The sequence below is a fragment of the Oncorhynchus nerka genome, linkage group LG15 (genome assembly GCF_034236695.1).
Source record: "Oncorhynchus nerka isolate Pitt River linkage group LG15, Oner_Uvic_2.0, whole genome shotgun sequence".
NCBI lineage: Eukaryota > Metazoa > Chordata > Actinopteri > Salmoniformes > Salmonidae > Oncorhynchus > Oncorhynchus nerka.
In genome coordinates this window covers 25,711,943-25,739,148 of record NC_088410.1, presented here as the reverse complement: position 1 = coordinate 25,739,148, position 27,206 = coordinate 25,711,943, and the positions used below count along the sequence as shown (strand labels likewise).

Genomic DNA, 27,206 nt, shown 5'->3' with positions numbered 1-27,206 from the left:
CATTAGGATGCATCAGAACAATACCTCTTCGTCATCAACCTCAGATACAACAATCCAAAATATGACCACCCCCAAACCTAGACTGTCACACATTTTTTTTCCAAAAAGCGCATTTAAACTTACATTCCTTGTTTTGATAAATGCTTTTCTGAATAATGACGATTATGTCTCAGGTTCTCTAGACATACGTCCCCTCACCTTGCAAATGGCACATAGATACAAATATGAACAAAAACAGACTCAACATTATAGGGGATAACAGCGTTTCTCTCGCTGCATACACTAATGCACATCTCACTGAAGACATTTTCACAATGATTCCATTTTGTTTATAGCTAAAACATACACAACCAATCCCCCAAAACAATTTACATTTTTTTTTTCATTTCTTCCGAAGCTTTTTTAAAATATAAAACCAGGAATGCAATGCCTCTGGTGGTGTTCTTTGAGCGTGAACGAGAAGAAAGCCCTTTTTACATGTTTTTGTCTTTTCAAAAAAGTATTGTGTTGTAACTGCGTCGTTATAGGCTCAAATATGCACCTTGGTTTTTCCTTGTTGTACATCGGTCCAAACAATTTGATCTGTTTGAAAACCACCAGACCTCGTGTGACCCCAAACTCAGAGGTCAAGGGCAGAGGTCAATCTTCCCAGCCAGGCTACTGTACGAGTCTTGTATATGGATGTTGATTTTGTTTAGGATAGATCTCACTTTTCCCGCCCCATCAATCGTTTACAGCATATTTTTCAAGCAGCAACAGGTTCTGCTGGTAGGATTAGAAGCAGCAATACATTTTGTCTGGGTGTGTGCTCTGCCCAGGCCTCGTTTTTCTTAGCAGTCCACAACCCACATCGAAACTGTAATCGTAAGCTGCTGCCAAAAAACTAGACCCACACTTGATTGAAAATAAATACTAAAAGATGATTGAGTACAAAGCTTGGACGCAACACATTCATTTCCAAAACCAAAAAAGCTTTTGGTTTGATCTACCTTAGTTGGGATTTTAATGTACAGTCACGTGATATAATACTAACCCAATACAGTGTCAAAAAAATTATAGTAACAGAAAATGATTTACATTTTACAATGTGGATCTCAATGAATTGCAATAATTTGACAAAACATTTTTGCTTGTAGTACATATGAGCAAGATATGGGGTACTTTAATACATTTTGAAACATATCAATAAGACCCTTATTGGACATACACAGTTCAAGCTAATATTTTCCATCAAGATTGATAGGACGAAAGCCAAAACGTTTGAATTCGACGCTCCACATACTTACTAGTTTAGATTTATTTTGAGCTTGTCATCTCATCCTTAATATTCATTTGACACCATTATAAAATATACATGATAAACTGTTCAGAGATAAAATACTTCTTCACTGTGAAACAAAAATGCCCCAGTTCAACGTAACCATGGAGATAAGGATATTGTCATTGTTAAGAGGATGATGCCAATGTCATTTAGAAAGTGCATAAGAACAGCATCATTGCTGGGACAGTGTGGGACAACAAAAAAAAGGAAGCCAAGTAACAAACTTTCAGATCTCGTGAAGAGGCGTATTAAAAAAGCAGTCAAAGAAACTGGATGTAAAATGACAACAATGGGTTTTGATTCGTGTTTTTGGCATACCTTAACGACCGTAACCATGGCAACGTTAGTCATTAGCTATATTGACACCTTTCCTTCAACGTTCCTGATATGTTGTTGTTGGTCAATCGTTTCCACGTTGTATGACAGCCCCAACACTGAAGACATAGCAAAAAAGTAAACATTACAATGACTCAATTGCACTCAAGGCAACAATCAGTATTTATAGAATATATAAAAATCACTACAGATCACCTGTCTTTTTATAGTTTAACTATTTTTGTTATTTTTTCTCAAAGCAAAAACAAATCTAATATCTTAAAACATGAGGGCAACATTACTGCCTATTTTGGAAAGGTTTGAGTCAAACTTGTTAAGTCCATTTTTTAAAGCATTAAAGATTTCACATTTATTTTATATATTACTAGCTTACTGTTTAAAGATGACTGCTTATTTTTTAAATGTAAAACCTCCGAACGCCATTGATTCAAATGTATACTTTACCGCTTTATTACATAGAATCATTGTCATCCAACTATGATAGAACTAATATAAAACAAATGGAAAAAGTAATACCATAATTCTAGAAAGAATTTGTTTTACTAAATGATACCTTTGTATAATGGACAATTGTGTTTAGAGCGTCAGAAAAACCAGTGGACCTTCCCGGGCATATAGGCACTGTTTTTTTACGTATTAATGTGAAATTAAAAACATTAGACCTTTGTTCTTTAACCTCAAACCTCACGATAACAAATCTTTAGTCGAGTGGTAAAAATATATACACATATCAAAAAGAAAAAGACATGACAAAATGAACATTGATAATGGCAGCAGCAGTAAAAATTACAGTTTCAAAGATTTTTGCATACAATAGTTGTATCCTAAGCTCTCCTAATATACATACCTAATTACTGTAAATATGTTGGCATTGGGAATCTGGTTTCTATGTTAAAAGAATCATAGCCACTTTAGCTCACTGTTACTCAATATACATGATCCGGTTTGGCAAAAGGTGGTAGAGATATTAAAGGGCAATTCCACCACTTGTTAATCTCCTATTCATTACCTCCAGCACTATACCAGTGTCTTCATATGCATGAAAACAGATTATGTATCATATGGTGCTGGAATTAATGAATATAATGTAAAAAAAAAAAAAAGTTATGTAATGACCCTTTAAGTTGTCTTACATGATTCGGGAATAAAATATTGGAGAAGTTGGCCTTCTAAATGGCTATGATTCCTCAACAGGAACGCTGGAGCACAGTCTCAATATAAATGTACTTGTTTAGTTTTTTTCCGCATATAGATAGATAATGTATGAACCGAAAATGTTTTCCTCTTTTTGTACATTTAGTTTGTTTTTGTTATGATGTATTTGTAAATATTTTTTTTACAGTGTATGACACACGTAGTTGGATAGGTAAGTGATTGGGTGGGCTTCGGCCTTCAGAATATGGGCGTGGTCTATCCAATTATGGGCGTGGTCCGTTGTCAGATCATGGGCCCTGCGTGGGCCTGGTATATCTGCCATCAAATCAGCTCTCAGACCATGGCCTCCTTCTGGGCCCTCAGACCACAATCTTGGCCTCCGGGCCCTATCAGACCATGGCCCGGTAGGGCCCCTGCATCTTGAGGAACTGGATAATGAAGGAGGGGCCCCCAGCGACGATCTGCGGGGGCAGATGGCTGAGAGGACAGTTCTCGATGCTCATGATGGACAGCTTGCTGCACAGGGCCAGCTCAAACGGGAGGCTGTGCAGGTTGGGGTTGTCATTGAGGTACAGCTCCTCCAAGTTCTCCAGTGTACCTAGGATGGAAAGAAAGGATAGAGAGAGGGATGAAGGGAGATAGGAGGGGTGGAGGATACAGGAGTGTTATATTCTACCTGGAGGCACAGACAGATCAGGTACTTACAGTAATTATTGCTGGGGCTAAAATATGCTAATTAAACTGTTTAGCTGAAGTTACGTTTTATATGTAATATATAAATATATGCCATCTAGCAGACGCTTTTATCCAAAGCGACTTAGTCATAGTCGTATATAGACTTATTTTTCTACTGTATGTTTGTTTTACTCCATGTGTAACTCTGTTGTTGTTCGTGTCTAACTACTTTGCTTTATCTTGGCCAGGTCGCAATTGTAAATGAGAACTTGTACTCAACTTGCCTACCTGGTTAAATAATGTTAAATAATGGTTTCACCTACCTGGTGAAATAAATGCGTGCATACATTTTAAGTATGGGTGGTCCCGAGAATCTAACCACCACCCTGGCGTTACAAGCACCATGGTCTACCAACTGACCTACAAAGGACCACATGTAGTTCTCTCTCTCTTCTGTATCCAAATGAAAGCTTGTGACCTCCTCCAATAAGCTCCTTGTTTCTCAATGACATTTGGAGTTCAGGTGAGGATGGAAGGAATCAAGGAAGTACTGTTGAGATTCACTCCTAGTCTTAGTTGTTTGTAGCCTGGGTACCAGTCTTTCTGTATATTTGGCAAATGACAGAGTACAACGAGTGGCCTCAGCAGAAACAGACCGGTACCCAGTGGTATGAGGTAAAATGTACTTACCGATCTCCTCTGGCAGGTGCTGCAGCAGGTTCTCTCCCAGACCCAGGTGGGTCAGGTTGGTGAGGTGACCGATCCCACGGGGCAACGTGGTCAGCTGATTATTGGTCAACACTAGTTTCTGATAGGATACAAGCCAAAATGGAATGTCAATATCACATGATGAAAACAGCTTAGCTGTCTTAACGTTGGTGAATAAATTATTCTATCTGAGCTCCATCGTTAAAACCCTGGATATAAAAAATGGTTTATTTAAAAAGTCCAATGCAGCAGATCAATATCAAATTGTTTTCAATAAATTAAAATAGATTATTATCCAAGAGCAATTTCTCCAGCAAAAAATGTGCTAGGAGTGTCGGAGTGGTCTGAGTGGGGAGGGGACAAGTGAAAGATTGCTCTTATTGGTTTGGGACTCTTTCTTATTGGTCTATTAACTCATTTACCACTTGGTGATGTCAGGCCAAAACTCCAATCCACCAAAACAGGCTTACAGTCTTTTCAAACAGCTCTTACACTAAGAGCATTATCATAATTTTTTACAATTTCACAGTATTATTCCAACCTTAGTGTGGAAATACAAAAGTATGTGGACACCTGTGCATCAAACATCTCATTCCAAAATCATGGGCCTTAATATGGAGTTGGTATCCCCTTTGCTGCTAGAACAGCCTCCACTCTTCTGGAAAGGCTTTCCACTAGATGTTGGGACTGGCTTCCATTCAGCCACAAGAGCATTAGTGAGGTCAGGCACTGATGCTGGCCGATTAAGCCTGGCTCACAGTCGGCGTCCCAATTCATCCCAAAGGTGTTCGATGGAGACTGCCAGATGGTGAAGCATGATTCATCGCTCCAGAGAATGCGTTTCCACTGCTCCAGAGTCCAATGGCGGCGAGCTTTACACCACTCCAGACGCGTGGCATTTTGCATGGTGATTTTAGGCTTGTGTGCGGCTGCTTGGCCATGGAAAGCCATTTCATGAAACTCCTGACCGACAGTTGTGCTGACGCTGCTTCCAGAGGTAGTTTGGAACTCTAGTGAGTGTTGCAACTGAAGACAGATGATTTTTACACTCTATACGCTTCAGTACTCGGCGGTCCCATTCTGTGAGCTTGTGTGATCTACCACTTCACAACTGAGCCGTTGTTGCTCCTAGACATTTTCGCTTCACAATAACATCACTTACAGTTGACCGTAGCAGCTCTAGAAGGACAGAAATTTTACGAAATGACTTGTTGGAAAGGTGGCATCCTATAACGGTGCCACGTTGAAAGTCAGAGCTCTATACTAAGGCCATTCTACTGCCAATGTTGTGCTATGGAGATTACATGGCTGTGTGCTCAATTTTCTACACCAGTCATCAACAGGTGTGGCTGAAATAGCCAAATCCACTCATTTGAAGGGGTCCATGTATTTCTGTATATACAGTGCCTTCGGAAAGTATTCAGACCTGGACTTTTCACATTTTGTTAGATTCAATTGTTTTTCCCCCCTCAATCTACACACGATACCCCATAATGACAAAGCAAAAACAGGTTTTTAGAAAATAACACATTTACATAAGTATTCAGACCCTTTACTCAGTACTTTGTTGAAGGACCTTTGGCAGTAATTACAGCTTTGAGTCTTCTTGGGTATGACGCTACAAGCTTGGGAGTTTCTCTCAGTCTTCTCTGTAGATCCTCTCAATCTCTGTCAGGTTGGATGGGGAGCGTTGCTGCACAGCTGTTTTCAGGTCTCTCCAGATGTTCGATCGGGTTCAAGTCCGGGCTCTGGCTGGGTTACTCAAGAACATTCAAGAGACTTGTCCCGATGCCACTCCTGTGTCATCTTGGCTGTGTGCTTAGGGTCGTTGTCTTGTTGGAAGGTGAACCATCGCCCCAGTCGGAGGTCCTGAGCGCTCTGGACCAGGTTTTCATTAAGGATCTCTATGTTCGTCTTTGCCTCGATCCCAACCAGTCTCCCAGCCCCTGCAGCTGAAAAACATCCCCACAGCAGGATGCTGCCACCACCATGCTTCACCATAGGGATGGTGCCAGGTTTCCCCAGATCTGTGCCTCGACACAATCCTGTCTCTGAGCTCTTCGGACAATTCCTTCAACCTCATGGCTTGGTTTTCGCTCTGACATGCACTGTCAACTGTGGGGGCTTATATACACCTTTCCCAATCATGTCCAATCAATTGAATTTACCACAGGTGAACAATCAAGTTGTAGTTTATTTTTATTTTACCTTTATTTAACTAGGCAAGTCAGTTAGGAACAAATTCTTGTTTACAATAACGGCTTACCACGGCCACACCCTAACAACACTGGGCCAATTGTGCGCCGCCCTTTGGGACTCCCAATCACGGCCGGTTGTGATACAGCCTGGAATCGAACCAGGGTCTGTTGTGACATCTCTAGCACTGAGATGCAGTGTCTTAGACCACTGCACCACTCAGGAGTAGTAATATCAAGGACGATCAATTGAAACCGGATGTACATGAGCTCAATTTCGAGTCTCATAGCAAAGGGTCTGAATACTTCCGTAAAAAAACTTTCACTTTGTCATTGTGGGGTATTGTGTCTAGATTGATGAGGGGAAAAAAACGATTTAATCAATTTCAGAATAAAGCTGTAAAGTAACAATGTGGAAAAAGTCAAGGGGTCTGAACTTTCCGAAGGCACTATAAAGTATATATAAATCTCTGTTTTGAATGCATAGGGCCTTTAAAAGTAGAAGAAAGATTACATCACAGCACTACGGTATCACTACATCTGTCAGTGGTCTTTGAATGGTTTATAACTCAACACATTTTAGTTAAAGGTAGGCCTAAATGCTTACGTGACAGTGTAGGGAAATAACGGAATAGTATCAAACCTGTAAATCTTTCAGGTAAGCGATTTCATTCGGGAGCGATTCCAGCTTGTTCTCCTCCAAGTCGAGCTCCCGTAGTTTCCTCAGGTTGCCAATACCATGTGGCAACTTCTTGAGAAGATTGTTAGACAATATCAAGACCTGTGAAAAAAAACAAGATGTTTCAGAACACTGAAGCGAACGGTCACAACCTGTAGCTTGTGTTACAGACCTATAAATCACTAAATAGTTGATCACCTACTGGATGCTGAAATGAGTGATAGTCATTTAGATTTTCTGGTCCGTTTGAATAATGTATGAATTGATGACGGCATCAGAAAAGTAGTACGTCCACATTTCTCAGGAAAGATCCCATCTGGGAATTCTATCTAGGCCTCACCTCAAGCGAAACGAGACCGCAGATGTCCTCAGGGATTTTTGTCAGCTGATTGGTGGCCAGGTTGAGCTCCACCATACTGGTCCACGTGCCAAAGTCTAGAGGCAGAGACGTCAACTGGTTGTCCTGAAAAAAAAAAAACAATGACATTGACAACAATTCCAGAACCAGAACAGAAAGACGACATGATGAGCAACACCTTATTGAACAATGTCACCTCTTTACCTGAGCCACCACCATCACCAACAATTGTCAACCTTAAAGGGATAGTTCGGGATTTTGGCAATGAGGCCCTTTATCTACTGTTAAAGTCAGAAGAAAGAGACGTTGTCCTGCCTACATAATGTCTGGGACTATCGTCTTGGTCCACTTTACTAGAAGTCATCAAAACAGAGGGAAGGAGATGACAACACATAACAATGGACAGCATCCTTACCTTCATGTTGAGTTTGCTGAGGACTTTGGCCCTGGAGAAGATTCCAAAGGGGATCTTGTTGATGCGGTTGTGCTCCATGTTGAGAGAGTAGATGGTGGAGAACTGGGAGGGTCCTCCCACCGGGTAGGACTGGAAACAGTTCCTCGCCAGGGTTAGACTGGTCAGATTCACCAGACTAGACAGGAGACCCTGGGATAGAGAGAAGGAGGTAGATAGATATGCTATATCCCTAACAATACCATTAAATGCAGCAATCAATAAAAGCACCACTCACTTCTGGTAACACGGAGATGTTGTTGTTTTCTAGGTTGAGCTCTTCCAGTTCTCTGCACTTGGCTAACGACCTGGGGATGGCTGACAACCGGTTGTACCGCAGACCCAAGCGGTTTATGCTTGCCAAGTTACCTGCAACGAGAGATGGTTAAATACGAAAATGACAATCAACAAAGTCAGATATTAGATATCATGTTAAGCATTTCAAGTGTATGTATGTATTGGCTGGTGCAATCAAATTTTCCCTCTGGGGGATCAATAAAGTACCATCTTATATTAAATACCAGCACTTGCAGTTCCTAAAACTGTAGATTATACAATTAGTGACAATTCTCAAATGTTTTATCGTCACAATGTACAGTTAAGAATGTGCACTGTGCAGCTGTGTCAGTATTGGTATCCTGTAGGCAGAGTATAGGCAGATGATTGCATTGAGGAGAGAACATTTCTGACTGCTGAGGTCCCGGTCAGTCTCACCTATAGTTTCTGGTAGGTCCAGTAGCTCGTTGTGCTGTAGGTCCAGGTTTGTGATCTGGGTGCAGTTGCCGATCTCCTTGGGTAGATGTTCCAGCTGGTTATGAGCTACGTCCAGGGTGATGAGGTTACAGAGCTCCCCTGCAGAGAGGCAGGGCCAATACAACAGTCAACACACAAACGTGACTAATCTGGACAAGAAGCGCAATCAGAGTTATTAAAAGACTGGTTTAGCTGATGGCTTTAGCTTATTGACAACACTGCAGCTATGTCTTCTGTAATGCCGGGTTTACACGAGACGACTTTCAAAATCCTAACGTCGCTGAGCTGCTCACGCTTAACCAACGTCTTTCCTGTAGTTTTTTTGGTCTGGCTAACGTAGTGGTGAGCACACTAAACCATGTGGCTCAGACAAGCCTCAAACGTTTTCAGTCAGACAATCACGCTTGCCATACAGAGTTGAAATGTCTAGCCAATACATTTGGAATTGAATAACACTGGTAGTGAACTTCAGAGCTGTAACGATTTGATACTTTGGCTTTGGTTAAAGGCAAGTACAAACGCATACTAGTAGTAGTCATCACTCCTGCTGGAGAGTCCACACATTCTGGGTGATGTGATGCATCATCATCATCTCCCTGACGAGCTCACGTTGGCTATTGCTGATCACTGTTCTCAAAACTTGTCATTGCACCTCTCACACTACAAGAGCATTGGAGATTTAGAAAATATTTGGACGTCTGAAAGACGGGATCGGTAGCCCTCAGATTGCGTCACTGAACTGAGCGTCGGTGACGGCCGTGCGCCCCAAGTACGCAACGACATGGAGATTTTGTCTCCGATCTCAAAAACGTGTCTGGGACAGCTAAAATCAGGGCCAAAAGTGTGTGTACGCCCCCGGCTTATGTTAGGCAAAAATGACGACGCATCGTCATCACCCAATCTGCCAGCCTCAACTCCCTCCTCCTCAACACTCATCTGTTTGATCTGGTTCTCATGGATGACTCTCCTCCCACTCCTTCCCCCATTCACATTTCCCTCCCTCCCTCCCCACACTCACCACTCTCTCCCATTTCCCTCACCCCAACCCCCCATTTCCCTCCCTCCTCCTCCCTCATTCACCTATCTCGGCAGGCAGCTGTTTGATCTTGTTCTCATGGATGACTCTCCTCCCACTCCTTCCCCCATTCACATTTCCCTCCCTCCCTCCCCACACTCACCACTCTCTCCCATTTCCCTCACCCCAACCCCCCATTTCCCTCCCTCCTCCTCCCTCATTCACCTATCTCGGCAGGCAGCTGTTTGATCTTGTTCTCACGGATGCTGAGCATGGTCAACTTCGCCAGGTTCCGGATGTCCCTCTCCACCGCCGTGATCCGGTTGAACCTCAGGTACAGTGTGGTCAGTGACGTCACCCGGTAAACCACCGCCGGTATCTCCCTCAGTTTGTTATGCCTCAGGTCCAGCATCCTCAACTTCTTCAGGGAGTCCAAGGACTCTGGGAGGCTGGTTAAAGAGTTCTCACTCAGGGCTAAGGTGACCAGGCCAGACAGGCAGCCCACTTCTGAGGGGAGGCTCTGGAGCTTGTTGCTGTACAGGTAGAGCTCTGCCAGCTGGGTGAGTTCCTTGATGGAGGTGGGTAACATGTGGATGGAACGCTTGGACAGGTCCAGACGCATGGAGTTCTCCTCACGGCACTTGTTGAGCTCTTTGATCACCTGGGAATGGGAAAGTTGTGTGTCCATGTTATTGAAGACATGTTATGGGTTTCCAAAACTCAGTCTTGTGGACCCACGGTTAGTTTGCCTTAGCACTACACAGCGGATTTAAATAAATCGACTCATCGACAAGCTTTGATTATTTGAATGAATGGTGCAGTGCTAGAATAAAAAAAGATGTGGCCCCCTTGGGGTCCCCAGGACTGAGTTTGAGAAACACTTGTGTGATGTAGAATAATAATAATAACATTTTTTTCTGGATCAAATTGGGCTTAGGTGGTGGGTGTGGCCATGGTGTGGACGCCAACCAATTTTTTTTTACATTTCTACACAATTTGCCATGTAGCGGAGACGAAAATATGCAATTTTAAACCTAATTTCCTGCAATTCTACACATTTTGCCATGGCTTATGCTATCGGAGTGACTCAAACATTAATTTTAGACATTTGTAATAATATCTATAGATATTTGTTCTCAAAGATGATCTTATTGAAAATGAATATTGGTCTATTATCTTTTATACATATTTTACATCTGTATCCGAAAGCTACACAACGCCATACATGTGGTCTGCGGTTGAGAGGCCTGTTGGACGTACTGCCAAATTCGCTAAAATGACATTGGATGTGGCTTATGTTAGAGAGATTAACATAAAAATTCTCTGGCAACAGCGCTGGTGAACATTCCTGCAGTCAGCATGCCAACTGCAAGCCCCCTCAACTTGAGACAACCATGGCATTGAGTGACAAAACTGCACATTTTAGAGTGGCCTTTTATTGTACCCAGCACAAGGTGCACCTGTGTAATGACCATGCTGTTGAGTCGGCTTCTTGATATGCCCCACTTGTCAGGTGGATGGATTATCTTGACAAAGGAGAAATGCTCACTAACAGGGATGTAAACAAATGTGTGCACAAAATTTGAGAGAAATAATATTTTGGTGCTGTGGAACATTTCTGGGATCTTAATTTTTTCCCAGCTGATGAAACATGGGGCCAACACTACATGTTGCATTTTATATATATATATATATATATATATATATAAAATATTTATTTATATTTTTTGAATATATAAGACAGATTGTTCAGCAGTCGGATGGCATGCACTGCTATAAGTCACTTTGTGTTAAAGTGTCTTCTAAATGGCATATATTACAGGTTTGTTACTGCAAATAAAAGTCCTGGGCGGGCCGCCCAAGTGGCTTTTTTTTTGGGCTGCCCATGTCCAAACAGTACCCCCCCCCCCCCCCAAAAAACATTTTAAAAAACAAATTTTCAACCACAAATAATGTGTACGTTATGATACATTAGGCTGTGTGTTTTGTGATAAAGTGTCTTCATCTCACCTCGGCGTTGCTGGACTTCTTGCGTGTCCCCGGCGCCGGGTTGGGCCTCTTTATCGTGTTGTCCACGGAGAAGGCGACGGCAGGCGACGCGGAACCTGCATCCTTCTTTCCTTCTTTGGCGTCTTTCCCTTTGGCCTTGGGATCCTTGCCGCCTAAACCAGCCAGAGCCTTGGCCTCTTTTTCCTTTTCTTTCCCTCCTGTCGGACCTCCTTTCAGGTCCTTCTCTTTCCAGTCTTTGTCTTTGTTCCCTAAAGTACTACTCATGGCGTCGCCGTGATTGTCGGTCCCCCTGCGGAGTCTCTCATGGGACCGCAACTCCCCAACTGTCACTCTCCTTGGTTTGTTTGGAGTTTTCCCTCAAAAAAGCAGTCAACCGACAAGTAGGCGTGGAGAGGGATAAGAGTAGGAGACGACCTTTATAAACACACCAGCTGATACATACCTGTGTGGGCCTATACATTTACTTCACAAATCAATCCCTGTGATCCAAGCGGTTTCGTTTCTCAGAACGCCATAGGGGAGTAAATCCTTTGAAGCTGTGACTTGACAGGAGTGGTGATGGCAGCCATGGGCCACCTAGTTGTTTGAACTGCAGACGATTCCCCTCAGTTCGGTTTGAAGCCAGTTCAGACTAGAAAGGTCATCGAGGTTCTCATCATCCTTTGGGTTTTTTGAATGCTGTTGAATAAAACATAGACAATGAGTCAAAAGGCTGTTCAACGTGATCATATTTGAAATGACGAGTCAAAATCACATTTGATATCTTAGTGAATAGCCGTAAAAAATAACTATTTTAAAAAATGAGGCAGGTGGATGATATTTTAGGCCGATATTCAATATCATTAAAGGGGCAATCAGCAGTTGCTACATTCATTTTTGGACTAATGATATGTACCCATTGATTCTTGATGAATATACACTTATAAATGCCTCATGATCTTAATTCAACTGTCACACCCCAACAGAACCCGAAACATAAGCTTGTTTCAATCCAATGTTAAAACAAAGTAAAATGTAAACAAACACTATATAGCCTCAAAACATGGTTAAAACGAATGTTGATATCATGGATGACTAATCCTTGCATCCAAAGTTCTGTCTATGAATTTGAGAGTGAGTCAATGTCTCCAGCCCCATGCCTCAGGTTTTTACCTAACCAGGGGTGGGGAGTACGCATTACTATTGTTTCTACTACTGATTGCCACTTTAAAATGTGAACATTTTGATAACAGAATTTCCCCAGAGAGCCATGTACGCATTCATGTATCAATTTAAAAAATCAAACAATACATTTTACTTTGTTTTTACCAATCTAACTACAAAACATAATGGTAATAATTTTATTTGAATGGTAAATCTCTTGTAAATGAAGATGGCATACGCCTACTCACAATACAGGTAAATGCATATTCAATAGGGGCGTCGAGTTATTGGGCTAGTTTTGGCTGATCAGTGGAGTCGTACCTTATTTACATAAGTATTCAGACCCTTTGCTCAGGTGCATCCTGTTTACAATGATCAACCTTGAAATGTTTCTACAACTTGATTGGAGTCCACCTGTGGTCAATTCAATTGATTGGACAGGATTTGGAAAGGCACATATAAGGCCCCGCAGTTGACAGTGCATGTCAGAGCAAAAACCAAGCCATGAGGTTGAAGGAATTGTCCGAAGAGCTCAGAGACAGGATTGTGTCGAGGCACAGATCTGGGGAGGGGTACCAAAAAATTTTGCACCATTGAAGGTCCCCAAGAACACAGTGGCCTCGGAGAAGGGCCTTGGTCAGGGAGGTGACCAAGAACCCACACACTGACAGAGCTCCAGAGTTCCTTTGTGGAGATGAGAACATTCCAGAAGGACAACCATCTCTGCAGCATTACACCAATCAAACTTTTATGGTAGAGTGGCAAGACAGAAGCCACTCCTCAGTAAAAAGGCACATGACAGCCCACTTGGAGTTAGCCAAAAGGCACCTAAAGACTCTCAGACCATGACAAACAAGATTCTCTGGTCTGAACCAAGATTGAGCTCTTTGGCTTGAATGCCAAGCGTCACATCTGGAAGAAACCTGGCACCATCCCTACGGTGAAGCATGGTGCTGTCATGCTGTGGGGATGTTTTTCAGCAGCAGGGACTGGGAGACTAGTCAGGATTGAGGGAAAGATGAACGGAGCAAAGTACCAAGAGATCCGTGATGGGGTGAAGGTTCACCTTCCAAAAGGACAACGACCCTAAGCACTCAGCCAAAACAACATAGGAGTGGCTTCGGGACAAGTCTCTGAAAGTCCTTGAGTGGCCCAGCCAGAGCCCGGACTTGAACCCGATCGAAAAACTCTATAGAAGCCAGGAAAACGTTGTGCAAATCTCCATCCAACTTGACAGAGCTTGAGAGGATCTGCAGGGAAGAATGGGAGGATTTTATTTATTTGATAAATTAGCAAAAAATTCTAAAAAACATTTTTTTGTTGCTTTGTCATTATGGGGTATTGTGTGTAGATTGAGGGGGATTTAATTTTAGAATAAGGCTGCATGTGGAAAAAGTGAAGGGGTCCAAATACACAATATATTAGCCTACTAATTAACAACATTTGCATAGAAGCATCACTCCGGCATGTAGGCACTGCTGTTAGTTTGAGGATATGAAATAACATCTATTCAATGTAAATGGGTTTGCTTATGAAACTAGTATTTTTGTCATTTTCTGTGAAAAAATTTTTTTTTCTGCAGTCAGGACAGAACTGTAAACAACTCACCTACCAAGACAAAATTCAAAACAACTCAATTGGCTAGTTCAGCCATCTGTCAAGAAATGGGCGGGTTCTAATTTGTATCCTACATCTACGATTGGATAGCGTGAGGCTGTAACTCCGTTTACTTTCTCATCTCTCTCCATCGATCATATCATTTGGTGCTGTGTACTGCTACTATGACAACTAGCTCAATGGCATTTGCTACCAAGTCATACATGTACATAATATCTAACAAGGACAAGGGAAGGGGGAAATGTCTTGTTGCCGAAAATGGTGCATGTGTAAAAAACAGCTAATGTTAGGAGCTAATAGCCAACGTAGTTAGCAATTTGATATTTTAGGACCATGCTTAGCTAGCTAGAGTAGCTAATATAGCTAGCTAGAGTAGCTAATATAGCTAGCTAGAGTAGCTAATATACCTAGAGTAGCTAATATACCTAGCTAGAGTAGCTAATATACCTAGCTAGAGTAGCTAATATACCTAGCTAGCTAACACCACAGATGACATGGCTAATAATCTTAATCTTTGCTAACAGGTCACATGTGCTTAGCTAGCTTATTTTTTCCCACCTTTATTTAACCAGGTAGACTAGTTTAAAAGAAGTTCTCATTTACAACTGCAACCTGGCCAAGATAAAGCAAAGCAGTGTGACACAAAAGCAGAGTTACACATGGATAAACACAATAGAAAAAAAGTATATATACAGCATGTGCAAATGTGGTAAGGCAATAAATAGACCAAAGTGGCAAAATAATTACAATTGAGCAATTAAACACTGGAGTGATACATGTGCAGAAGATGAATGTGCAAGTAGAGATACTGGGGTGCAAAGGAGCAAAACAAATTCATAATAACTATGAGGTAGTTGGATGGGCTATTTACAGATGGGCTATGTACAGGTGCAGTGATCTGTGAGCTGCTCTGACAGCTGGTGCTTAAAGTTAGTGAGGGCGATATGAGTCTCCAGCTTCATTGATTTTTGCAATTTGTTCCAGTCATTGGCATCAGAGAACTGGAAGGAAAGGCGGCCACAAAAGGAATTGGCTTTGGGGGTGACCAGTGAAATATACCCGCTGAAGCACATGCTACGGGTGGGTGCTGCTATTGTGACCAGTGAGCTGAGATGAGGCGGGGCTTTACCTAGCAAAGACTTATAGATGACCTGGAGCCAGTGGGTTTGGCGGCCAGCCAAAGTGAGGGCCAGCCAATGAGATTATACAGGTCACAGTGGTGGGGAGTATATGGGGCTATGGTGACAAAACGGATGGCCCTGTGATAGACTGCATCCAATTTGCTGAGTAGTGTTGGAGGATATTTTGTAAATGACATCACCCGAAGTCAAGGATCGTCAGTTTTACGAGGGTGTTTGGCAACATGAGTGAAGGATGCTTTGTTGGGAAATAGGAAGCCGATTCTATATTTCATTTTGGATTAGAGATGCTTAATGTGAGTCTGGAAGGAGTGTTTACAGTCTAACCAGACACCTAGGCATTTGTAGATGTCCACATATTCTAAGTCAGAACCGTCCAGAGTAGTGATGCTGGACGGGCTGGTAGCGATTGGTTGAAGATTATGATATCGTTTAGGACCTTGAGCGTGGCTGAGGTGCACCCAGACCAGCTTGGAAACCAGATTGCATAGCGGAGAAGGTACGGTGGGATTCGAAATGGTCGGTGATCTGTTTGTTAACTTGGCTTTCGAAGACCTTAGAAAGGCAGGGTAGGATAGATGTGTCTGTAGCAGTTTGGGTCTGGAGTGTCTCCCCCTTTGAAGAGGGGGATGACCGCGGCAGCTTTCCAATTTATGGGGATCTCAGACGATACGAAGGAGGAGGTTGAACAGGCTAGTAACAGGGGTTGCAACACTTTTGGCTCATACTTTTAGAAAGAGAGGGTCCAGATTGTCTAGCCCAGCAGATTTGTAGGGGTCCAGATTTTGCAGCTCTTTCAGAACATCAGCTATCTGGATTTGGGTGAAGGAGAAATGGGGGAGGCTTGGGCAAGTTGTTGTGGGGGGTGCCGGGCTGTTGACCAGGGTAGGGGTGGAAAGGTGGAAAGCATGGCCAGCCATAGAAAAATGCTTAATGAAATTCTCAATTATCATGGATTTATCAGTGGTGACAGTGTTTCCTAGCCTCAGTGCAGTGGGCAGCTGGGAGGAGGTGCTCTTATTGACCATGGACTTTTTGGAGTTTGTGGTGCAGGATGCACATTTCTGTTTGAAAAAGCTATCCTTTGCTTTCCTAACTGCCTGTGTATATTGGTTCCTAACTTCCCTGAAATCGTGGGGGTTATTCGATGCTTGCTTACTGCATGCATGTCCGGGCACGTCGACACAAGCCTTATTATTAGTGAATTAACTAAAATATTTTATTTTGGTCAGTGTCAATTCATCCATTTCTCAATACTGCACCTTCCTGTTGGAGAATGAGCCAGCTTGCTGCTGTGGTTGATTTTCCCAGCTAGACATTCCTCAGCATTGTGCAATTAGAGCTAGGGCTATCATATCATGGTATTTTTTACAGTACATTTTTTCTGCATTTCCTGCACTTATTTGAGAATTTCCACACTGCCACATAGGGCTGCACAATACAGGCAACAAATCTAAGCCTTATTTTTAACCAAATGTTTCAAATTGTGATTTAGATCAAAAACACTTGGGTGAACTGTTGGAATCATGGAAGTAGAATGTGGGCACTTAGAATACAGTGTTATTTGACATGACAAGAAATGAAAATGCCAGGGAGGAGTTATTGTGACAGGGTAGGTACCAAAGTGTTAGTCAGCATTTCCTAGGGTACCCTATAATCTTTGCTTACATTAAAATGTTCCTTCATGTAGCCAACATAGTCATGCTTAGCCTATTCCTCTTTGATTTAGAAGATACTGTTGCGCAAACAACATGGTGATTTAGGCCTACACCATCACTGTTATCAAGCTGTATTAGCTAGCTTTGCCTCAGTACATTTATTAGCTAGCTAGCGATTAGCGGCTAAAACTTGCTAAGAAAAGACAAACACAGTGTAATTATAGAACGCTTGAGGATTTACATTAAGCACAATGTATCGTCATCAAATGAAACAGCATCGTACATGCAACAATGTTGATGACAACTGCATTGACCATGCAGACTGAACGCAAGAGTCTCATGGTGAAGCAACAACAAATGCGCTCCTTGAATGAAAGGGGACGGGGCTAAGTCAATGTGGGAAGCGGCATGGAATGCGAGAGCGGAGGGGGATGACTCAAGTAGAGGTAACTAGAAATATTTTCATTACACACGCCATATCACATTTACAAACCAAACATACAAATACTGTTATAGAAGGTAAACAAAACAAAAAAAACACTAAACAGTCCATGGATCAATACCGGTATATAGTAAAATACGGTATACTGCCCAGCCCTATGTGCAATGCTCGTGGCTCAGGCTGGCACAGCTTTGCTATGTAGAAGGACTATCAGCTAAGCCGATAGATAGGGGCCGATAGGACGTTATTGGCCTTTTCTATTCTGATACGTCGGCTTGGAAGATTATCGGTCGTTCTCTAAATCCTATCATTTGACAACATTGCAATATTATTTGAGCTAGCTGGCTGTACCAAAACTACAGTATTTTTCCATCACAGCTTGTTCAAATCGAATTATATTTGTCACATGCCCTGAAGACAACAGGTGTAGACTTTACTGCTTTCAACAACAAAAAATAATAATTTAATTTTAAAAAATTGCAAATAAGAAAAGAATGAAATACTGACAATAAAATAACAATAGCGAGGCTATATAAAAGGAGTATGTACATGTAGGTAGAGGTAAAAGTGACTAGGCAGCAGCGTATGTGGAGAGTGTGAAAGTGTGTCTATGTGCGACTGAGTGTATGTGTTGGAGCGTCAGTGTGGTCACTGTGTGGGTAGAGTCCAGTGAGTGTGCATAGAGCCAATGCAATAATGTCTCTACATCTTTTTAAATAGAGAGACAATGTTTTCAGCACTTATTTCCATGACTGATCAAAATCATTTCTGCAGGAGACCAAGGTGAGCAATAAATCACAGTCCCGAATCTACGGTGGACCCCATTTAGTCGACTGGTTGATTGGCTTTTGGTCGACCAAGATTTTTTTAGTCTAGCAGTAGCAAAAAATAAATAAATCATGGTGTACAAGACACCTGTCTGACTGGCACCTGTTTGAGTGGACTGATCCATTGTGGGGGTGGCACAGTCCATCACTAAGACATATGCTACTTAAATTGTATATGGTTATATTATGTAAGAACAAATGGTGCAACACTAATAAAAAATAATATTTTATAACAAATGTGCCTTCTCCTGCGATGGATAGTGTTCGCTGTCCTCAGTTCTGAAACACATCAGCGCGTTGTTGAATTGGCACATTTTCCTAGACCATGTTGCTATGTGCATAATAGAGAAGTTAACCAGCATATTGGTGTTGAGAAGAAAGCTGTGGAGGCAGCAGCGAAGTTAGGAGACAAGAACACAGCCCTTGCCTTAATCATCTAAGAAAAGTGAGGAGAGGAAACCAACTTAAATTAGGTCTATAATCAATAACCTAACTGTTAAATGTGCCTGGCTTTATAAATCATCCATATATACACTACCAGTCAAATGTTTAAACCCTTGAATTACTAGGTGTTCTTTATTTTTAATATTTTCTACATTGTAGAATAGTGAAGACATCAAAACTCTGAAATAACATATGTAGTAGCCAAAAGTGTTAAACGAATCAAAATATATTTGAGATTCTTCAAAATAGCCACCCTTTGCCTTGACAGCTTTGCACACTCTTGGCATTCTCTCAACCAGCTTCATGAGGTAGTCACATGGAATGCATTTCAATTAACAGGTGTGCCTTGCTAAAAGTTCATTTGTGGAATTTCCTTCCTTAACCTCTTGCTTCTACTCGGGACGCTTGCGTCCCAACTAGAGCTCTGGAAATGCAAATGCGCTACGCTAAATGCTAATAGTATTAGTTAAAACTCAAACGTTCATTAAAATACACATGCAGGGTATCGAATTAAAGCTACACTCGTTGTGAATCCAGGCAACAAGTCAGATTTTTAAAATGCTTTTCGGTGAAAGCATGAGAAGCTATTATCTGATAGCATGTAACACCCCAAAAGACCCGCAGGGGACGTAAACAAAATAATTAGCATTTCGGCGTTACACAAACCGCACAATAAAATAGAAAACATTCATTACCTTTCACCATCTTCTTTGTTGGCACTCCTAGATGTCCCATAAACACTATTTGGGTCTTTATTTCGATTAAATCGGTCCATATAAAGCCTAGATATCGTTATATGTAGACTGTGTGATAAACGAAAAAAAACATCGTTTCAAAACGTAACGTCATTTTTTAAAATTCAAAAAGTCGACGATAAACTTTCACAAAACACTTCGAAATACGTTTGTAATGCAACTTTAGGTATTAGTAAACGTCAATAAGCGATAAAATTCATCAGGAGGCGATGTAAAGATCATTAGCTGTCCGTCTGGAAAAATGTCCGGCTAGAAACTCAACGAAAATATCCGGTCCTAGACCTGAGGAAATACGGTGCCCTGCATATGTTTGACCAAGAAAAAACTCGGAAGGGAAATGACAAGACTCTAGACACCGTGTGGAAGCTGTAGGTACTGCAACCTCAGTCAATTAATTGTGGTTCACCTTTATCAATGGGTTCAAGTAGCGCATGGATATATTTTCCCATTTTCAGTGATCAGTTTTTCCTGTGCTTTTCGATGTAAATGCCGTTCTGGTAAAGCCACAGCAGTGATTTAACCAGTTTTATAAACGTCTGAGTGTTTTCTATCCACACAGACTAAGCAAATGCATATACTATATTCCTGGCATGAGTAGCAGGGCGCTGAAATGTTGCGCGATTTTTAACAGAATGTTCAAAAAAGTAGAAGGTAGAAGCAACAGGTTAATGTGTTTGAGCCAATTAGTTGTGTTGTGACAAGGTAGGGGGTATACAGAATATATATTTTACCAAATTGGGCTCAAGTCCATAATATGGCAAGAACAGCTCAAATAAACAAAGAGAAATGACAGTCCATCATTACTTTAAGACATGAAGGTCAGTCAATATGGAACATTTCAAGAACTTTGACAGTTTCTTCAAATGCAGTCACAAAAACCATCAAGAGCTATGAAACAGGCTCTCATGAGGACCGCCACAGGCAAAGAAGACCCAGAGTTACCTTTGCTGCAGAGGATAAGTTCATTACAGTTACCAGCCTCAGAAATTGCAGCCCAAATAAATGCTTTAGAGTTCAAGTAACAGGCACATAACATCAACTGTTCAGATGAGACTGAGTGAATCAGGGCTTCATGGTCAAATTGCTGCAAAGAAACCACTATTAAAGGACACAAATAAGAAGAGGAGACTTGCTTGGGCCAAGAAACACAAGCAATGGACATTAGACCAGTGGAAATATGTCCTTTGGTCTAATGAGTCCAAATGACCTCCATGTCTTTGTGAGACGCAGAGTTAGTGAACGGATTATCTCTGCATGTGTGGTTCCCACCGTGAAGCATGGAGGAGGTAGTGTGATGGTGCTTTGCTGGTGACACTGTCGGTGATTTATTTAGAATGCAAGGCACACTTAACCAGCATGGCTAACTCAGCATTCTGCAGCGATACGCCATCCCATCTGGTTTGCGTTTAGTGGGACTATCATTTGTTTTTCAACAGGACAATGACCCAAAATACACCTCCAGGCTGTGTAAGGGCTATTTGACCAAGAAGGACAGTGCTGCGTCAGATGACCTGGCATCCACAATCACCCGACCTCAACCCAATTGACATGGTTTGGGATGAGTTGGACCGCAGAGTGAAGGAAAAGCAGCCAACATGTGCTCAGCATATGTGGGAACTCCTTCAAGACTGTTGGAAAAGCATTCCATGTGAAGCTGGTTGAGAGAATGCCAAATGTGCAAAGCTGTCATCAAGGCAAAGGGTGGCTACTTTGCAGAATCTCAAATATAAAATACATTTTGATTTGTTCAACACTTTTTTGGTTACTACATGATTCCATGTGTGTTATTTCATAGTTTGTCTTCAATTATTATTCTACAATTTAGAAAATAGTATCATTTTTTAATTTTTTTTATCCCTTGAATGAGTAGGCGTGTCCAAACTTTTGACTGGTACTGTGTATGTATATGTAAAATAAATATGGGATATTTTCCTTCAACCCTACCACCCCTCCCGTAATTGGATTAAACTAATGAACACCACCACTTAGGCTTCTACTTCCAGCTTATACGTACCATACACATTTTACAGACACATTATATGTTACATTAGTTTTGTTCGTCTTTAGTCCCATCCTTCAGCTCCCCTCAACCCCTCCCATCTATCTCTGAACACCATCCAGTTGATTTCTATTTGCTATATGTTTTTTTTTTGTAACATCTATTTAACTAAGCAAGTCAGTTAAGAACAAATTATTATTTACAATGACGGCCTAGGAACAGTGGGTTAACTGCCTTGTTCAGGGGCAGAACAACACATTTTTAGGTTGTCAGCTCAGGGATTCGATCTTGCAACCTTTCAGTTAATGGCCTAAAGCTCTAACCACTAGGCTACCTGCCGCCCCAGGCTGTCAGCCTAAGAGCTGTAGGGCTAAGTGCACCTCCTGTTTACTCTTAATACCATAACTTACTTAGGCCTATATTTCAATAGGCTACAGTACTGCATCAATAAATCATGAATTCCTTCATTATATCACACAGCATACAAGTCATTCATGATTTGAAATGCAATCAACCATTTTAGTTTTAAAATAAAATATAGTGAGCCTTGAATAATTAGCGTAAACAACAAATAAACCATTCCATTTCGGAAATTTCATTCACGAACGTTACAACAAACTCTGGTATGCTTATAATTTAGTGTTGTTTACATTGTTCCAAACAGTCAGAAAATGTTTATTGTAATGTAACCGCCCCTGTTTGGCACACATAATATGCACACACTGCTTGCTCCTTACTTTCTTTTTCTTGATCTCCAGTATTTTCCATAACTAGTCAAACTCATTCCACACATCTGACTTCCCCTTTACCTACTGAGCAACCAGTAAACATTCCCTCATTTTGCTGTAACGTGTTAGAAGTTTGTTATAAGCAATTATTGATGTGATTATGATATGCTATAGGCCAGGCCCCATTGGTGACACGCATGCAATACATACATGTGAAGACAGCAAGGATTGAGGGAATGTTTTTCCTAAACATCGTCCTCCCTCTAGTCATTTGTGTCTTAATTATTTAATTGAACAGTTTGCTTAAAGCATCAGACAAGCTCAGTGCATATCTGATTTGATTAAAGCACATAGGATTGTGTCTATATAATGGAAAAATACACATTATAAAATGTCAACCAAATAATTGGTCAAAAGAACAGACTCGGTTGACCAATATAGAATTTTTTTCTTCTTCTTGGGGACAGCTCTAATCAAAATACATAGAATCACAATACATATCGTATCGGCGCCTAAGTAACGTGATAATATCGTATTGTGAGGTCTCTGGCAATTCCCAGCTCTATTAGTGAATAAGCTAGGCCATAGGCAGATGACATTGTAAGCCAATGAATGTACTACAATAGCTACAAGTGATGTTGAGAAAACCTGGTAAGTAGGTTGGCCTGACTTAACCTAAAGGTCATAAAAGACAAATTGACAACAACTGTCAAGAGCTTCAACATCAAAATGATTTATTTAAAACCAAAGGCTCTTGGTTTCTGTCTTTGTTATGTCCATAGAAATAGATTATCAAGGAAAGGTTTGGAACCTCTAACCCTCATTCTAGTTCTGTGGTTCCATCTCACAGCCTGTAGTACAGTAGTAGCATCATTTGTATGTAGTAATAGGCTACAGTATGAAGCCTAATAAAGTAATCTGTTATGCTCTAGGTATGTGTGTGTGTAGTGTAGAAAAAGAACAGGCTTGGGTACAGATCAGAGCTAAGGGAAAGGTTAGCACTGCTGCTGAGAGTAGGTGTTTGTGTGTGTCTAATCTTTGGGAGGAAGCGGTCTTCAAAGCACAAGACTCATAAAACCTATAGGGGTAAAAAGTGGTCCTGTTGATCCCGTTAATGACAAAGAGAAGCTTAAAGGCCCAATTTCTGCTGTTTTTATATCAAATAAATTCTGTAATAGTTCACAATTAAAAATGGTCAAAAATAACAAATATTGCTTTATTAGCAAAAAAACTACATTATTTTGCTAGGACTGTCAGAGTGGTCTGAGTGGGGAAAACTTGAAACTTGCTGTTATTGGCAGAGGTTTGTAACTCTTTGTTATTCATCTATTAATTCATTTTCCCCTAGTGACGTCATCAGGCAAGCTGAAACTCCACCCATGCAAAACCAAGTGATTAGAAGGTCCTGTGTAGATTGTATTCTCAACCAGCAACTATCAGGAAATAACAATGATCAAATGTGTTCACACTTTTACAGTGTTAGTTTCATCAGCTGTTGTACAATATTATACAAAAACACAGGAAAAACTGAATGTTGACTACACAGGGTCTTTAATATTGCTCTGTAGGTACATGTGCTGCTCTTCTCAGTAACAGTTATGTTCACTCAACAGAGAAGTATCTAGCAGCACGGACATCACTGACTTAGGATAACTGTGAACTCTATATTAGGCTACTAATAAAATGAGAGAAAATAGATGGTGAATATTAAAATACATAAATAACAACGAGACTGTATACTGTGAACTAGTCCTAGAGCAAAGCAGCAATCACTGAATGACCTCTTGACTCAACCCAGATTCTAATGAACTAAGAGAAAGGTGATGGACGTTGAATATCAAAACACATGACTGTATAAAATAATAGTTGGTTGTATCAAAGCAGGCAGCTTCTTTGTATTTTCTTTTGGGTCCCTCAAATAGGGTCGTCACTAGTTGCCACAAAGTCATAAACCCCGTGCCACAAAGTCACTGCTAAACTTAAGACCAAAAAGCACACTTTTGTTTTCATGTAGAGTATTTTTTCGATATAGCCAATTTTGACTTTGTGGCATTGGTAACTTGTGGAAACCCTAAAATAGGGTAAGTAGGCCATCACATCAATCATTTCTTAGATAAAGGCAACTATGCAACACGGCAGTGGGGTCTGGGGTTGCCTGGCGACTCATTCTGAATGTCATTTTGCTGCTCTAACTATCATTCAGTCAGACTGCCATCGTAGAAGTCCTTTCTGCTGACGTTAAAGTGAGGGGCGTTATACAAAACAAATCATCTGCGATTGGATTGTCTCTAACCAATCAGAGTATCAAAAGCAATGACCATTTCTGAAACGCCGCTTTACCCACGTGTTCAGGCTCTGGCCACACCCATCGGTTACTGGGACCAACAAGAACGGTTTGAACGTGTTCGCATTCGAGAAGTCCTCTGGGAGGAGATCAAATCCAGACTCATTGTGGAAAATACATTTTAATGGGCGTGGCGTTTGGCCGGAGAGATGTGGATTGGTCACCAGGCATAGTCTGGGGTGCATCAAGTGTCAAAATCCCAACAATAAGCATGGCAATGGCAAGCAGAGAACTAACCTACTGGCCCTCGCCTAAACAAGCAGTGGGTGTGATGTCAGTGTTTGTTTATTCTTTAAATTCCTCTTCAAAACCATAAAATGTACCCAAAGGTTTGAAACAAACATAAGCTAGTTTAATAATATGCAGGTGACCGAACCGAAGGAGCACTCTCTCTCGCCCCCCCCCCACTCCAGAAAAATTACTTGTGGGCGAAGTCATGCTGTAGAAAAAGCACATAAGGTCAAGGGTCACGGAGCGCAGCAACTTTCCAGTTATTTTTCATCACTGACTGACTAAATGTATCATTCCAGATTCCACTCCATGGAGAGGAACCAAAAGGAGAGGAACCAAGTTTGGGACAAATGACAGGCAGTGCAATAGATGATATACATAAAATGAGAAGGCTGGACACCATTTTCCTCTGATTATTATGATGATGATCCACCACCACCATCATCACTGTAGCTTTCCTCAATTCACGTGCCAATTGTTAAGCCTCTACTTGTATAATGTAGCCTATAGCCAGTTGGTGGACATCTTGGGCAAAGCAAGCAGTCACTACTACCAATCCTGCCAAGTCTTCCCATGTTGTTGCGTCATGTTTGCTCAAGACTGGCCAATTTTCTTCATCTCTGTCCTCTCCCTTTGAGGATTGCATAAGTATACGCATATATCATCATCACTGGAATAAAGTTGGAATAACACACAGGTTTAGGCTTTGATATGATACAATCACTACAATTGTGCAAATACATTTAGCTGCCAGATTTGTGATTGATTGGGGGTTAAGGACTTTGGAACAATCTCCCCATGTCCACTCCTGAATGAATGAATGACAGACAGTTTATGTCTGCTCTCTTTCCCTTGCATATCTTTTTTCATTTTACAAAGCATTTAGCTAACTAGGCAGGCTTAACAACTCTCTCACTGACTGACTATCAAAAGATGATTACAACCAATAGGCCTAATACTACGCAGCTCCTGTAATGTGTGTCTACATTTGACAGTGATGGCAAGAGATGCACTGGTGAGGTGGCAGGCAGCTACATAACCAGCCCACAGCACACGCAGGACGTAACCGTGCCAATGACAAATCCGTGGAAAGAGAGATTATCGATAAAACCGGTGCCACAGTTCGTGGAAGTCAAGTTACGTCCAAGATCACGATTGATATGCGTAAAAACGAGACGCAAGCCAACCTGTGTGTGTATGATACAGCAGCAACCGATGGGGTGGTCCTGCTGTTCTTGTCAGAGCCACATACTAACGTTAAATTGGTTAGTTAGCCAGCCTACGAACTGGATGACATAAACTAGCTAGTTAGCTATTGATTGATTAGGAAAAGTAGCCGCAAATAGCTAGCTATTCTTAATTTAGTGTCACCCTTGTCGTGCTAACAAAATCTGTAAGCAAGCTAGCTAAATCATTTCAACTGGTCATGAAATCAAAAAAACGAAACGTCAACACATCAAGCTAACTTCAGAAGCTAAGTGAGGCTGGCAAACATTTTTTTGCAACCATTCAGTCAAATCGTAGAGCAAACAACTTGGACAACGTCATATCTAGGTACAATTCTGGTAGAGGAAACAAATATCAGTCTCAGTAGCTAGATGGCCTTCTTATTTATAAAAATTAATTGCTAACGTTAACCTCCAAGCTCACATACCCGAGCGTTCTGACTGCGCGGTTCCCGTAGGCCCCACCAAAAGCAGCTGTCAGACTTGGAACACCATCCCGACAATCGCGAGCCTATCACGGGGAAATAAGCAAGCACGCAACCCCACTATCGCGCTGCTCAATCCTGTAGCTACCTTCTTCTGTACTGACACCTAAATAATAACAACTATTATGTTCAAATCGGTAGTTTACAGATTGACACTTGGTCATTCAAGACCGTTTCTCGTCAAGCATTTTCGTAGAGCCCTTTTCTCGCTCTCGTAGTGAAATGAGGAAAAATAAAACATTCTCAAAACAGCGGCCATTCCGAACGAAGCTTGAACAAAAGAGTGCGGTTCTCAGCCTACCGAAAGGCTGCGTCATCAACCAAGCTATGCGGATGACAAAAGGGACATTTAAGAAGCCTACTATAAAAACATCAGCTTGATTTAAAGGTGTATTGAAAGGTATGAAATAATATAACTGTTTTACCTTCAGAGGTGTGACTCTACCATCCCTGCTTCCTCCTCTTTCCTACCACTGCTGTTGCTTGGGTCCCCTCCCTACCACCAAATTGCG

At 41.5% G+C, this 27,206-nt stretch overlaps 1 protein-coding gene and 1 non-coding gene across 2 annotated transcripts in view; one reads left to right on the top strand and one right to left on the bottom strand.

The window, feature by feature from the left end:
• The window catches only part of LOC115115685 (uncharacterized), a 37,207-nt gene that overhangs the window by 5,423 nt on the left and 4,578 nt on the right, over positions 1–27,206 (top strand). The window lies entirely within an intron of this gene.
• On the bottom strand, positions 951–27,206 carry shoc2 (SHOC2 leucine rich repeat scaffold protein). The gene is made up of 10 exons (XM_065001358.1): positions 27,120–27,206; positions 11,657–12,334; positions 9,872–10,307; positions 8,593–8,730; positions 8,117–8,247; positions 7,843–8,031; positions 7,410–7,532; positions 7,034–7,171; positions 4,178–4,295; positions 951–3,410 (listed from the first exon to the last, which is right to left on the bottom strand). The coding sequence occupies exons 2-10, from the start codon at positions 11,918–11,920 to the stop codon at positions 3,202–3,204; spliced, it is 1,746 nt and encodes a 581-aa protein (XP_064857430.1). The 5' UTR covers positions 11,921–12,334; positions 27,120–27,206; the 3' UTR covers positions 951–3,201.

Excerpts from the sequence above, each read along its gene's own strand:
- shoc2 (XM_065001358.1), bottom strand. The coding sequence starts at position 11,920 with ATGAGTAGTACTTTAGGGAACAAAGACAAAGACTGGAAAGAGAAGGAC. Across the intron at positions 8,032-8,116 it reads ACATCTCCGTGTTACCAGAA|GGTCTCCTGTCTAGTCTGGT; the intron begins GTGAGTGGTGCT and ends TCTCTATCCCAG. Across the intron at positions 7,172-7,409 it reads GCGGTCTCGTTTCGCTTGAG|GTCTTGATATTGTCTAACAA; the intron begins GTGAGGCCTAGA and ends TTTTTTTCACAG.